Source organism: Paralichthys olivaceus, chromosome 22 (genome assembly GCF_024713975.1).
Source record: "Paralichthys olivaceus isolate ysfri-2021 chromosome 22, ASM2471397v2, whole genome shotgun sequence".
Lineage (NCBI taxonomy): Eukaryota > Metazoa > Chordata > Actinopteri > Pleuronectiformes > Paralichthyidae > Paralichthys > Paralichthys olivaceus.
Genome location: NC_091114.1, coordinates 3,369,664 through 3,386,014, shown reverse-complemented (window position 1 = coordinate 3,386,014; position 16,351 = coordinate 3,369,664). Strand labels below are relative to the sequence as shown.

The following is a 16,351-nucleotide window of genomic DNA, read 5'->3' as shown; positions in this document are numbered from 1 at the left end:
TTTTTTCATCGAAGAACTAATCAATGATGTGTAGGATTGTGGTGGAGGTATGAGCTCTCTGAATGTAGTTCCAGTTATTTTTTTGAATTACTACTCACACACAGTAACAGAGTCATACAAGGACTTATAGCACCACCAACTGGGAGACAACACTGACAGAGAGAGACAAAGTGAAGCACCAAACTGATGCGAGCACAAGTTGTATTCACATAAACGAGGCCTGTGCACATACAGTAGCTACGCTCACTTTATGTACAAGTTGTTTCCCTCCTGCTCTCTGTACTTAGACACTTCACTGCCCTTATCTGTGTGTTATGTAGCTTATAGTGTTTGTGTAATGTAGTTAGAGCAGAGCAAATGCTTTCCCACACACGGTCCAAACAAAAGCCAAGTGACATTTACATTCACACACACACATCCACAAAGACACACACCAAGAAAGAGGTGCAATTAGAGCATCCCACTCCAATTAACCAGCTCTCTAAACAAATACATTAGGCCATCAATTGTGGTTGCACTTGAAAACAGCAAAATGGTTAAGCAGCACAAAAGCTCCAACTGTATTTCTCCTCTTGGACATGTGTGCACAAGATATGTGTGTGTGTGTGTGTGTGTGTGAGTGTGTGTGTGTGTGTGTGACAGTACAGTATGTGCGCACAGATTGGCAGTGGTTACACACTGCCACAGAATCTGGGCTGTTGTGATTGTGGTGGTGATCAGAAGATTATGCACTCAGTGGAGGGAGGAGAGTGAGAGGAGGCAGAGGAGGAGGGAAGAAGCACAGCAGAGAGGATGGAAAGCAGTGAAACAGGGAGGGAAGCTGTTAGCAGCAGCACACACCAAGGAAACTAGAACCTGTACTGACAGGGTCAGTTACAGCTCTGCTCCCAATTTACTTTAAAACGCTTCTCATCATAGATATTTCTTACACCTACAGGTTGTGATGAATGAGAATTAGTGGTAAATATACAAAATACCCCTCATGCTTGAGAGAATAATAGTTATAGTCCTTATAATAAAATGTCAATAAATGACTTGCAATGTTTTGCTTAAATTATCGCTTTGTTTTTATATTATTCTCCTTGTCAACAATAAGATTGTTTGAGTAAATCGACGTGGCTTTTGTGAATATTGTTGTGTTCACAATTAAACAAAAATATATGATGACTGAGGATGTAGATGTACAGCTCAGATGCAAGTGTGTGTGCGTGTGTGTCAGTGGATGGCAGCAGAGCCACATAACAAGTTTACACAGCAATGAGGGCCCTTGCATCGAGATGGCCCTTTCCCAACATGCATCACTGACCAAAACAGACTTTGAGCAGGAAAAGCTTCATAACTTGGACTGAGTTATTATTTAACATCACACCCTGTATTGAGATGAATCAGTGTGGCAGTGGTCGCTAGTTCAAATTCCAGTGTCACTCCACGTGGATGATCGTGGCATGAAATTACATGTGACATGAAAAGCAAAAAAAAAAAGCATTTATGTTGATAGCACACAAACTGGCATAAGGAAATTGGAGTGTTGTTCATTCACCATGTAGTGGTACCAGGCTGCTCTCTGTGGACGTTTGTTTCACTCTGTGGTCATTAGCAGTGGCGGATCTAGGATTTTATAAAACCAGGGGCCATAAAGGGGCCACAATTTACACAGAGGGCCCAATTATATGTTCAGAATCCATGCTCAATTCCTGATTCAGTAAGATGCACATTTATGTCATCTCTTGTTTACTGTCATCTCTTTAGCTTTGCACCAGGCCACACATCAAGACACATATTTTGAAATGCGTCCCTTGATATGGCACAATGTCTTTTCAAAAAGCTTAGAAAATAAAAATTCTTTACAAATTGTCATATTTATTGTGAGCGTGGTAAGTAAGTGACTGGTTAATGTAGGACAGGGGGACAATTAGATTTCAGTTGGGGCCAGTGTTGCCCTGTTTTATCGTTATTTAGCAATTACCATCCAGAAAAAGCTTTTTTGAAGGGGCCCTCGGCCTGTACCTGCTGCGGGCTCATTCAGAAATCCATCCAAGATATTAATGAGCATATCCCCTTCTCACTCTGGTGGGGGGCAACGGGGTGGGTGGGGGAAGTCATCATGTAAGTCCATGTAAAGGACTTTGATGATTCCTGGATTGTGGTTTTGCTTTGATTCCTTTCTTTTTTTTATTCCTAACCCCTGCTCACCACAGAGAGAGAAATGTCAAAGACACCTTGTGTGGGGGAAGGGTGGTGGAGGGAGAAGGCGACTGTCTCCCTCCCTCCTTTCCTTCCTCTCTCTCAACACACTCCCTCCCTCCCTCCCTCCCTCACACCAGTGCTGGCCATCAGTGGCGTCTGACGGTTGCATCCTTTGCTGTAGCAACGCAGCTGCTCCTCCATCCCTTCCTGCCTCGCCTGCATCTGACAACCCGGCTGCAGGAGCCTTTTGTGTCTCTGCAGGGGCCATTGTTGTCTCTCCCCCTGTTTGGAACAAACGCAACACCATGGACATGATGGGCAACAAAGAGCGGCGAGGCGTGAATTTCAAAGGCTTGCTGAAGAGGAATTGGCTACTGATTGCCACGGTTTTATCAGTGCTGCTCGGTACGTGGAAGCCCCTTAATGTCTGCTCATGTGTGCTGAGAGAATGAGACACTTTCACCCTCACTGGTGCCATTTTTCTACTTATCTTCATTGCTGTTTACACATCTGTCCCACCCTCTTTGATTCACCATTCAGCCTTGCTTTCTGCTGCTGTCACTGTTGAAATAAATCTGCTTTGTATTTGCATCAGATTTGCGCTGCTTGACCGAACAAGCAACAGAAATGTGACATATGTGTTCAGGAATCCAGCTCCATGTCTGACGTTTCATCTTTGCGACTCATGAAAGAATGGAGGATGAGTACGGAGTGAGTGTTAATGGAGACAGAGGCTCTGTCCTCCAGAGGCAGGGAGCTGTGTTCTCCTCTGTGTCTGGACGTGTCTCAGTCAAACGTGACCAGACTGAGGTGACAGCTGATGCTCTGTGCGAGGAGTCACAGCACTGAGGCAGCACAGTGCATAGACGACATACAATCTGCAGGTGCTTCCAACATAACGGCTTGAAAAGGGTTCAAATGTTATATTATGTTTTTGAAATGTATATTATGTTAAATGTTCGTACATTACTGAACAAGGTCAGATTTCATTATCAAAAAATATTCTGAGATTGAGACCTGAGGATGGACATCAAAGTCAATGACAGTCTGCTAAGTACAGAGCTGTAATCGCATAGTTTAGCCCAGTTTAGCATACAGATTAAATGCAGGGGGAAATGGTGAAACATTTTTTATCAAGCGAAGTTCATTTGACTTATAGTCTCAAGTCACAACCAAAGTTATCTCAGGTGTAGGCTGTACTTCATAATAATAGAGAGCCATCATTGCAACTGTTAACATCCTCGCACGCGATGGTGGTGAGGAAAAGGGTTTTTTGCTCTGGGGGTGGGGGGGGTGGCTGACTCGACCGGTTGGGTTGAGAGAGGAAGAACAAGGCAGAAAAAGAGAGAGAGAGAGAGAGAGAGAGAGAACACAACACAGGTTCCACATAGATGTATAATAAGAAGACGAGTAAAACGAATGGTAATTGTAGCAGTGTTAGTTCAGCAGGTGAATTTCAGTCATGGATAGAAATTCCAAGTTAGTGTCATGCATTAAAAAGCTAAACTGGATCTGTCCAAAGGTTAAATTAACACCAACCAATATCAGTTTAACTCACTGATCCATTGGTTACGGATTTAGTCATCCTTCCAGGGGGGCTGGAGCTAATCCTCGCGGACAATGTCTCCGGTCTTTCACACACTTGATTGATTTACCGGTTTACCTGCGTGTGTTGGGACGACCCTGCAGCATCCAAAGGTGCACAGCAGGTTAACTCAAAACATCCTTGCCATAGGGTGACAGTGCTAACCACTGCAACAACGGGCCGTTCTCACCGGAGAATGTGATGTAGATCATTTGTGTCATCTGCACACAAACAAAAACAGGAAATCAGCAATTTGGTTCCAAGCTATTTTTTTGGCTCTGACTATGGTGCCGTTTTCCAGATAAGATAACACAAGATAATCCTTTATTAATTCCACAACGGGGAAATTGGCTGCGTTACAGCTGCAATCAGTATATCAGTAAAGCAATAATAAGTAAACGTGCATAGTTAGTGCAAGGAAATATAAAAGTATAAAAAATAGAAATGGCCTAGAAATACTATACACACTGTAAACAGAATATTTACAGTGAAATAGACTGCACATGAGCCATGAATTAACTAACTGGAGTGGTCTTCTCCATGAGCGTGTTTTGTTCTCTGTGTGTTCCAGGTCTGACAGTTATTTGCTACTCCCCCCTAAAAAAATGTCCCAGCATTTAACTCACAAATGTTTGTGAGTCATTTAAGCACATGAGATCATGTGTTAATCACTGAGCTGTGTAGACGTCAGTAGGTGTCTGAAGTTTTTGAACTTTAGACCGAGCTGGGCTAGCTGTTTCCCCCTGCTTCCACTGTTTATGCTAAGCTAGGCTAACTGCCTTCCTGGAATAGCTCCATAGGATCAAAACGTCTCTCAGTGTCAGAAAGAAAGCAAAGAAGTGAACTTTTTCTTTTAACACCTTAACTGTTACACTTCTGTCTAATGACAGACATTTTATATTTTCACATGTGAAGTTTGTCCTTGTGATTTTTAGCAGCCTTCATTAACTGCTTTATTTAATGTAGTTACATAAAAATCAAACACTTTATTTTCTGCTGCACGTATCTGCTCTGTACATCACAAGTTTATCAAACTATATATGTCACACAGCAGCAGGTCTCTCAGCCCTTGTTGTTCATTTACCTTGATGAAGTCACTCTTAAAATGAACTTCTGCCAGGTTGTTTGGTTTATTGGGATGTGAATCAATTTATTGAAGGGCATGTTTTACTGCATTTCTAAGATTGTTTCTGCCTCTTCCTGGTCATTAAAAAGAAAATAAAAGAAATGTATAAGTATTAGAGTCAAAGGTCAGGTTTATTAGTTTCTCCAAAAAGCCCAAAATGTCTTCAGGCTCACTGTCGTTGTTTTTAACTGAATAATCTGCACCTGCATCTGAGAAATCAAGAAGAGATTTAAAACCACAATTCCTCCAAATAATTACAGAGATGCAAAACCTCTATTATCAAATACATAATTACTAGAAAGGCAGAAACGGCCACAAAGAAAACTGAATGACTGTGTCAATCTGCAGGAAGGGTTGGAGGCCATTTTATTCATCTTCTCATTGAGGCTCATCAATGGTGAAGACATGTAAGGGCAAATTAGAAAAAAAAACCAACATTTGGTATTACAGCCAGCATGAGCATTGTTATTAGAATATCAACGGACTGTCAGTGGTGCAGAAGGCCTGAGCAGCTCCGTCTGTGAGGAATCTGCAGTCAGATATAAGACTGCGTGAGTTACGAGTCAGTTATACCGGGTCATGTTTTTGTGAATAAATGTGTTTGTGTCATCCAGCTCCAATTTGCTGTGTCATCCCGGTCTTTTACAAGCTTCCCAGCAGTACAGGGTCTGTGAAGTGTGATAACACAGATGGTGGCTTGCAGTGCATCACAATGAAGTATATATGTGGCATTTAGAACTGGAAAATATATCATGCTTGATTTACACTAATGTGCATTGGGCCTTGTAAACTCAATACGACAAAAACACCTTGAGACAGTGTCAGTGGCCCGTGCAGCGTTAATCATGTGTTTATATTTTGCTGACATGATACTGATTTAAATGTTCCTTATAATGACGACCATGATTTGCGCTCATCTATCCCACTTCCACATCTGCATTTACAGTGAAACAGATGTTCGTTGTGTCTTTAACCTGAACCTTTCTCCTGATCTTTCAGGGATCAGTTTGGGGGTCGTGGTCAGAGAGTACGCGTCCCTCTCCAATCTCGACAAGCAGTACTTCGGCTTCCCAGGGGAGATCCTAATGCGAATGCTGAAGCTGGTCATCCTCCCTCTTATCATTTCAAGCATGATAACAGGTAACTTCTGATTATTGCATTAGTAAAAGACAGTCTTGAATAATAATAATAATAATAATAATATTAATAAATTAAAGTCTGTCTTTTTAAAAATAAATAAAGCTTTCAAGCTTCCTCGTGTGCCCTTTATTTTTATTTTGCAGGGTGGAGGAATTTGTGCATTTGCCCTTCAATCAGTCAAACAAATTTGATCGTACAGCCCGTATTCACAAATCACAATTTGTCCCTTAACAAGGGCTTCACGTGTTTAACTTCCTCTGCCCTTAATCCATGTGTCATGAGTCCCCTGACAATCCTGGCCTATGGCAGCATAACTAAGAGATGGTCCGAGACAGACCTTAGGAACTGTTATTATAAGCCTAGACAGGGTTTAGTAGAGCGGGTCTCTTTTTGAATTTCAAAATCCAATTGACATGATCATAAGGTGAAAAGGGAAATAAAACTATTGCAAGAATTTCCCCCTAGGCTCTGGGAACTTGTGATTCACATGTTAATGACTAAACAATCTGTCAATGAATTGCCAAAGAGATTAAACATTAACTGTCGGTAAGTCACAATTAGTCGTATTCCTAGACAATGGATGTGAGATCATCTCTTTGGTTACGTCTCTCAGGTTTGAGATGTAACATTCACAAAACACGAGCAGACAGTGGGATAAGATCCTCCAGGTGACTGTTGAAGAACGTCATTGAGGAGCCGCATTACATCTGCTGACACTAATCCCTTCTCCACATCCACAGCAGCATATCGAGGCTCCCTGCTGGTTTTGGAATCAGGCAAATGATTTTAAGACTCATGAAGAAAAAGCTGAAGTTGAGTGGCAGGCGGCTGCCTAATTTCTTTTTTCTTCAGTTTGAGCCAAAACCAGTTTAGGAGAATTCATATAACCTGATTATAAACAGCAATTTCCGACCCATATTTATATTATCATTTGATGCCAAATAAGGATCTTTATACGCTGTAGAATGACAACACCCAAAATATTTCAAATTCATCATAGTGCAGAAACTGCACTTGATAAAGTTTTGATAAGATTAGAATGTAGACTGTACTGTTTGGGCGCAATCAAGGTTTCTGTTGTGTTTGTTTTAAATCTTGCCTGAGTGGGAGAAACAAGAAATGTCTCCTGCAGATTTATAAATATCCCCTGTGGAGTTCCTCATGGGTCTATTCTTGGCTCTTAAGTGATGATCATCATGCTACCACCGACTCGTCGCGATCCCAAAACGCTTTTTCCATTTCTTTGCAGATGATACAAAAGTCTACTTATCCATAAATCCAACTGGATGTCCAGTAACATTTATATGCTAAACAATGACAAAACACAAATGATGGTTCTGGCACCTTAAATCTCACAGGGATATTTTCAACTAGATCTTAGTTTCCCCGGGTTTGTAGTACAACCATGAGGCCAGAACTCTTGGATTCATCTTTTCTAAATATATCCATTAAATCATCACCATCAAGGCTCAAATTAAGAACATGGTCAATATTAGACTATTTATTTCATGCAGTGATGTAGTAATGCTCATTCCTGCTTGTGTGTCAGCCATCTACATCACCGTTACTCATTATTTGCCAGACTCCCTTAGAAATCTATCAACTGCCTCTAACTTGTACTGCAGCTAGGGTTCTCATAGGAGTCAGACTATCAAATGTGAGCATATTTTACCTTTTATTAGCCACATTTCACAGGTTAAACATGGTGTTCAGAATTGATTTTACAATTTTACAACTGGATTTCATATCACGGATCATCTCTCATTTTCTTAGATCAGCACAATGGCTGCTGCTCTCAGTCTCCAGGGCAAAGTTTGAGACAGAAGTAGAGCCTTTGTGAGGGCTCCTCAAATGTGGAATTACCTTCTCTCTTAAAACCCTTCTAAATATTCATTTTGTTTTCACTCATTTATTTAACCATCTCTTCTATTTGTTTCCAGTTCTTGATTAGGCCTCAGGATGTATTATTACAGTGTTGTGCGCATAAGACTCCATGTTCTCATCACCCAATGTAATGAAGTCTGGTTGAAATAGAAACATCTAATCTAGTATTTTGAAACTTGGGGGTAGGGTGAACCTTTGGTATGGATGTGAAGTAACATTGTGCCTTTTTTGTGTACAGGTGTTGCAGCCCTGGACTCTGAGGTATCGGGAAAGATCGGTCTGCGAGCCGTCATCTATTACTTCTCAACAACCATCATTGCAGTTATCCTCGGTGAGCTCAGTTAGGAGGTCAATCAAATGTTGTGATGTAAAAGTGGTTGATAACATTTGTGTCAGTTCCTGCTCTGATCAGAAAACCAATTGTGGTGGTGTCCATTGCAGGAATTATTTTGGTGATGACGATCAAACCAGGAGTTTCCCAGACAGCTGATCACATTGACAGGGTCGGGACCACACCCAACGTCACCACGGTCGACACACTCCTGGACCTCATCAGGTGACCTCACTGTCACGAGACTGACTCCCAATGCACCCCCATCTCTCAACACAACCAATCGTACAAATGCACACATTTGAACAGTCCTTTTGTGTTCCATTTAGCTTAACACATAAAAAGTGATGGAATACTGTCTGGTTGTGAGAAGGATGTTAAAGGAGTGATTTGTTTGAAGTCTCACTAACTTTTTCACTTACACACACACGCACATACACATATCTCTATCTAAGATATATATTATATCTTTAACATTGTTTATTGATTGTATTGTCTTTTACCTTTTGCCTTTTTTATTTGTAAACTAGCTTTGTGTTTTAAGTGTGCTGTTCTGTAACATTGGGGAATAATCCATAGTTCCCTCGGTGCATTCAATATCTTTAAAGTTTAGTGCAAATCTGACGAAACAAAACAGTAAGAAAACAAACAACCCAAGGAAATCGTAAGGCAACAATTATGAATTTATCAAAAATAGTCATTAGAGAGCTATCTTCATTACAAAAAAGGTACAAAACTTTTGTCCTGCACCAGTGAGAGGGACATACTGTATTTTTCAGCTCCTCTGCTGATCTCACAGTTTTGTATCCCAGCTGGGGAAATATTTTTCGGACACACGGTCTGTGTGTATTCCACCATGTCGTACGACAGTTTTAATTTTTCGTTAATGAATTGCACTCAAAATACTAATATATAGCCATAAAGTTATTGTAAAAAATAAATGGAAATGATTTGGTTTGTGCTAGAATATTTTGGCGCTATTATGATATGTGTATAATTAACATGATATCAATATTTTCTGTTCCAAATATCACAGTTCTCATTGACAACCCACTCAATGGAATGTCATCTTGAAACGATACATTCATTCTAATTGTTAGGTTTACATTGGAAGACATCAGAAAGAAGTATTTCATGTTGTGTTGGCTGATCTGACACATACTTGTTTGTGGTATCCTGGGGCCTTTAATTCCAAAGTTATAAGGCTGAAATATTCAACCTTCAGTTTCTTGAATTAAAAGGTAATTTATTGTAAGCATGTACTTTCTGTTAACAAAATCCTGCCATCCCTTAGGTAGACATCCGCAAATGACAGATGTCTTACATCCACTGCCTCTGGATTCTGACTTGAATGAAGAGTCTTTACGAATATTTGAAGTATACATCGATACTAAAATCCTCCCTTTTCATTAACAGAAACATGTTTCCAGAAAATCTGGTGCAGGCTTGTTTTCAGCAGGTAATTCCTTCATCTGTATGTTTATAGTGCCTTTCAAAAATGTCAGACTATACAATATGACACCATGTGGAAGTGAATCTAATATTGCAAAATGTGACCAATTACCAGTACAAGACCAAACGCAAAGAGCTGGAACCTCCAAAAGTTTCACCTGACCCAACAAGTATTCCACCTCTCACAACTACGGTCATGGAGGCAGTAGAGGTGAGTGTTCACATTGCTCTACTCTGTTCAAGAACAGCAGTCACTACCTTAATACAACTGATGAATTGTCTTGCTGGTCATTAAGCAAAGGAACACTTATGCCAGAGATCTCTAGTTTAAGAGTTTTGATCTTTACCTGACAACAGTATGTCCTCGTTGATCCATCAGTTCCGCATTATGTTTCTGCACCTGGCAACCAGCGTCTGCTCTAAATGCATCACAAGACCCAATAATGAGCCATAAGTACCCACGGGTCAGTGGGCTGAGAAAACATTTGCACAGCGTATCAATGGGTCTTTGGAATTAACTAATGTGGCTGTGAGAGCAGCTTCCTGTCTTGGCCAACTGAATGAATCCCCTCCTTGTTTCCTCTCTCTGCAGAATATCACCAAGAACTATAAAATCATTGGGGCATATTCGGACGGAATCAACGTGTTGGGGCTTATCGTGTTCTGTGTCGCCTTTGGCCTCGTCATTGGGAAGATGGGCGAAAAGGGGCGAATCCTCCTGGAATTTTTCGATGCACTGAATGAAGCAACTATGAAATTGGTCCACATAATTATGTGGTATGTGTAAAAGACTGAGGTATATAATGTGGTGCTTAAGGGAAGATTACATACAAGAGTGAAGTATCGAGGAAAACTCATGCAGTCCAGAAATGTATCAAATACACTGCAAGGCATTGTGTCCAAATTAGGTCGAGATTTAAATGATCACTTGGTCAAGAAATGTTCAAATACGTCGAATAATCCCAAAAATATCTGTCTGTCTTTTTGTGCGATTTGGACACTTCATAAATTAAAATCTTTTGATAAAAAGGCAAGCAGCACTCTTCAGCAGTGGCTAGCGAATTCACGACAATGACAACTACAACTCATTCTCCAGTTTGTGGTTCTCTGAGTCGAGTTTTACAGAATTTTGAGTGAACGGGTGAACAGATCTTTGAGCAGCAGCAGTGGTGCAGCTTCATGCTTTTGTGGACAGAGTCCAGCATCGGGTCTTTATTTGCCACAGCTCAATTACTGCAGGAGACTTTTAGAGTTTCAGAGAGAAAGCTGCAACCAGCATCACTACAGGCCATGTCAGTTTTTTAGCAAACAGACATTTTCAAATTGAAAACCCAAATAAATGTAACAATTATATCATAGAAGATATAGAATAAAAAGAAAGTTTTCAAATTTTTAAAGCTCGAACCACTGAATATTTGGGACTTACATTTTTTTAATTAAAAATCCAGTGCGTCGGATTCAGAGAGATCCATAAGCAGAAATTGACTGTAATAATTGAAGTGATGTTTTCATGGCTGTATAATAAGGTGAAACTGAGAATCATTGTGTTTTCATGTCCTTAAATGAGCGGGTCCTCCTCCATGCAGTCTGCCATGTTGCATTTCTACAGTAGCCCAGAATAGAAAACTAAACCCTCACTCTATAGAGGCCCTTTAACTTTTGTTATGGTACATAAGGTGAAGGCAGCCACAGGAGGAAGTTAAGGGTAATTTGTCCGAAACATGTAACCTCATTTCCAGATCCCAGGGAATAGTACGCACTGTGCCTTTAAATCAATCAAAAATAGTTACAGATCATTCTACAGAGTTCAAACTACAGTACCTTTTAATTTTTTTTCAGCTACATGCCAGTAGGGATCCTGTTCCTAATTGCTGCTAAGATCATTGAGGTGGAAGATTGGGAGATCTTCAGGAAGATGGGTCTTTACATGGTGACCGTGCTGAGTGGGTAAGTTGTCCCATTACTCCGCCTGTTCCACACACTGGGATTTACGGTTGACATTTGGGCCGATTCTCCCCCACGTGATACAGTAAAAGATGAGCTCTGTGTGGGCGCTGATAAGGGACAAGGACATTTAAAACTGCTCAGCCTGCAGATGCAGTAATGAAAGCTATGCCCACACCTCTAAATCTCTAAAGTGACACCAGTAAAGAGTGCACTAAAAATCCCCTTCGGATGGGTCACAGGGTTAGTCCAAGGCTTTGAATGGCTGTGATGACATCAGGTTTATATTTTCACGGTTTATCATTATGAATGCAAAAAATCTTTTCAGATCTGCCTTTTAATATCATCCATTAATATAATCTAAAAAGGAGTTAGTTCAGTCAATTAACATTTTACATTTTTACCCCATTTAGTCGGGACCTTTAGATTTTCCAGCATATATTATCTGGCAACTTCTATAACCTGTGATCAGACACATTATTAAGAGTTGTGAGAAAAGTGTGTTTAAGTCACTAATCAGCTACAGAAAGTGATCATATCTCTGAATACCAAAACTTTTCAAGCACTGCACTCAACAATTTTTAGTGTGTATCCAGTAACAATGATTTAAATTTGTACCAAACAGCATGTAACATGTCAACAGATCATTTTTTAAAAGATATCTTTGTAATGAGCACATCTCAAGTGCAGTTGCATTAATTGAAGTCAACATAAACCTCTGATAACCTTATTAAAAGCTCAATCTATCTATATAGCTTTCTGTCTATCCACCCATCACTCCCTCTCTCCCTCCATTATCATCAATCAATCAATCAATCTGTCTATCTATCTATTATCTATGGTTAGTAATTGAAATGATATGGAGAGTGAACAGTGACAGTCTCATGTTAATGTGCTTCTGCCCCACAGTCTAGCTATCCACGCTCTCCTCTGTCTTCCCCTCATCTACTTTGTCATCGTGAGGAAGAACCCGTACACGTTCACACTGGGAATGGCTCAGGCCCTGGTGACAGCGCTCATGATCTCCTCAAGGTCAGACTCCTCCAAGCTCCTCATTGTGCCAAATCGTATCCCACATATTTCAACACCAGCGTTACTCATGCATAAATAGCCTTACATATGAATAGTTATGTACTTGGATTCAGGGCCACAGTGTGACCATAGGCACCCCACAAGCCATAAGGTCACAGTAACAAACTGGGTTTACTGAATGTTTTCCAGCTCTGCCACTCTACCCGTCACCTTCCGATGTGCCGAGGAGAACAACCGCATCGACAAGCGAATCACGCGCTTCGTCCTCCCGGTGGGGGCCACCATTAACATGGACGGCACGGCGCTCTACGAGGCGGTGGCTGCCATCTTCATCGCCCAACTGAATGACTATGCTCTGGATGTGGGCCAGATCGTTACCATCAGGTACCGTTTGGTTACTCAGAGGCATTTATAGCCACAGGGGTTTCATACAGCTGATATCTATCTCACACCATGACTTTGACAGGAAACAAGACAAGATCAAAATCCAATATTTGACTATGTGAATTGTCTAATGTGGACATTAACCAGCTGCAAACATTTATACCTGTTACTTATATTTATATAATTAGCTTTTATTTATTCTGTTGTTGTAATTTTCTATCTGAATTTCTTGCGTCCTCTTGAAATTTTAGGCCACCAATGAAAAAATATCCTCTGATATCTTTTAAGTCATTAACAAAACTATTTGTGACATAGTGTCGTTTTTTTCCAGTATCACAGCAACGGTTGCCAGTATTGGAGCAGCAGGAGTCCCTAACGCTGGCCTTGTCACTATGGTGATAGTCTTAACAGCTGTAGGTTTACCCGCAAGTGATGTCACACTGATTGTGGCTGTGGATTGGCTCCTGTAAGTTTATCTGCTGTCCCTTAATCTTATTCTACCTTTGCAAGTTTATATTCAAACAAGAGCCATGCTGTAGATTTATTCTGGTGGTGTGTTTCAGGGATCGGTTCCGTACTATGATCAACGTGCTGGGTGACGCTTACGGGGCCGGTATCGTCCAGAAACTATCCAAGAGGGAACTGGAGAGGATGGATCTGTCATCAGACGTGGACGTCGCTAACCCCTTTGCTCTGGAAGCCACTCTGGATGACGAAGAGTGCGAGAAGAAATCCTACGTGAACGGAGGCTTCACAGTCGACAAGACAGATGCAATCTCCTTCACTGAAACCTCCCAGTTTTAGCCTCTGGCTGGCTCAGGGGGCCAGAGAGAGTGGCATGCTGCACGGGATGTAAAGCAGAGAGCTTTCCATCATGTATCAGCACCATGACGCGAGAGGAAAACGATCCAGCCAGACCCATCCAAGCTCAGACATCAGCAATAGCAGCCTCCATTAAGATTATCTGAGAGGATCACCCTTCACGTTGGGCAACCATGACTAGATTAAAGTGCTTCCCTCTTACTCAAAGTGTGCCAAGATTAAGAAAAGTCAGTCTTCTTTTGAACAAGTGTCTCCTTCATACAAAGATGCACTTACAGTGTGTATGTGTGTGTGTGTGTGTGTGTGTGTGTGTGTGTGTGTGTGAATATTTGTGTGTGTGCATGAGGATGTATCTGAGGTGTGTGTATTACAACAAATATATAAATTCATTCATGTACTTTTTTGCTCCTTGATCAGACATGAATTGTCTAAAATGTCTGAATGATCTTCGCGTGCCTATTGTGAAATGTCTATTACCCATGATGCACTGCTTGTATAGCTATCTGTATATTTAAACTGTGCCAAACATATAAAGAGTTTTTACATCGAGTTGCATGAGGCAATATGTTAAGAAATGGGGGTGGCTGGTGCGGACTGGTTTTTTTATGGAGACTTCACAGAGACTGGAGATGGTCAACAAAAGGCTTATGAAGTCAATGAACACTGTGAAACTTTTTATTTCAGAACCAAATCGCTAAAGTATGTTGATTAATTACAAAATATAATAATAATAAATATTGTATTCAGGCATTGGGGGGGAAACCTATTGGATACGGCTGATTGTAACCAGACCTTTTTCTTTGTCAGCTCATGGATTTATATGTCATTAATCCGATTGGCAAAGTTTGTCATTCTATGTTCCTTTAGAAAATGTCGCTACTTCATTTTGACAAAGTTGTGGGACTGAAATATGTTCAGATGCTACGGCAGCTCTGCTATCACATAGATGCATGACAAGCTTTCATCTGTTAAACAAAATGTAGATGGTTATAAACATTTTTGGTGAATCAAGACAAAACCTTTGTGTACATTTGATCAGCTAAGGAATAGGTTGACAACATAACTTTTTTTTTTTTTTCCCCAGAGTGAGCCGGGATGATCAGTAGCACTCTCATGTCTGTACATTAAGTACAGACAGCGACAGACGACAAAAGAGAGACTAACAAAAATAACTAACGAGGGTTGGTAACTGCAGAGGGTGTATGGGGGTGAAACTATGTTGGAAGAATAAGATTTAGATATTGTGCTGACCATTATAACATTATATTTCAACTGGAATTCTGTCAATATTTAACTTTTTGAACAGGGGCATGTTTGACATGTTTAGAGAGCCAGTGGTTTAAAGTCTCTAATACCATGCTGGCTGTATGACACACATCTCTAAAAAGCCAGTAGCATTCTTGAACACATTGTTCAACAACAACATATCAAGCCAGTTGTGTTGTCACGTTTACACAAGTGCACGGTTTAATGCTCCCGACAGTTTCAACTGACACGGTGACTTCAAACATACATAGAAGGGAGAAGTATTATCTTACTGTATCCATAAGATAAATAAGCATAGCATTAGTTCAAGAGTTGTGAAACCTTGCGAGTGTGCACTAGAAGTACAACATGTGGACAAAAGAGTATTTATGTCATAATGACCATATGGAAGTACTCCCAGGTCCTGGTCTTGTTGTCCTGAAATAATTACATGGGGTTGTTGCCAAAATGGCTGCCGGGTGGCAAGACTTTCTTATCAGGAGTTTAGAATGGAGGATATTTCCCGAAATGTATTCCAAAAATGGCAAATTGGTGAACCAAGTCCCACGGTCTCGGAAACTCAAACCTTGTCTGTTTTCAGAAGATAAGAGATAAAATGATGGAGTTTGAGGTTTACTGTGATTCCACATGACTAGAACCTTAGAACCTACTCCGGCATTCATGTTTCGAAAAGGTCCAAAACCATTTTGTGCAAAATCCATTGCTATTGTCAGCGTCTTAATCCCAGTTTATCCCTACTCTGCCAAAGGGGCCACATTTGAAATGAAACATGGGTGAACTTCCTTGTCTTAACACTGATCGGAGATGAAGCGTGTATAAACGTTGCAAGTCAGGTTGGGTCATATTTTTCAAAAGCACACTATGATGGCAACAACATAACCCGTGTCGATACAAACAACTACTTGATTACCTACAGTATGTGAAACAACATGCACTACACAATGACTAACTGCAAGCTAATAAAAGAAAGCTAATCATTTTTGGTGTGATTTTGTTGTCTACACATCTTCACCATGATTAAAATAATGAATCTGTAGAACCATTTCACACTACAGCACTTCAACCTGTATTTTCTTGGTAAAATTTCGAGAGAATAAAGTTGTAACATTACAATAACAAAGTCAAGATATTAGAAGAATGATGTTTTAATTTAATTAGAATAAAGTCATGCCATTGCAAGAATAAAGTCATAATTTGT

At 40.5% G+C, this 16,351-nt stretch overlaps 1 protein-coding gene across 1 annotated transcript; it reads left to right on the top strand.

The window, feature by feature from the left end:
• Positions 1-2,309: 2,309 nt before the first annotated feature.
• On the top strand, positions 2,310-14,771 carry slc1a1 (solute carrier family 1 member 1). The gene is made up of 12 exons (XM_020100213.2): positions 2,310-2,592; positions 5,898-6,038; positions 8,161-8,253; positions 8,364-8,478; positions 9,670-9,712; positions 9,821-9,916; positions 10,298-10,482; positions 11,545-11,652; positions 12,559-12,681; positions 12,871-13,065; positions 13,397-13,531; positions 13,629-14,771. Exons 1-12 carry the CDS (start codon positions 2,493-2,495, stop codon positions 13,867-13,869), a joined length of 1,575 nt encoding a protein of 524 aa, XP_019955772.1. The 5' UTR covers positions 2,310-2,492; the 3' UTR covers positions 13,870-14,771.
• Positions 14,772-16,351: the final 1,580 nt, after the last annotated feature.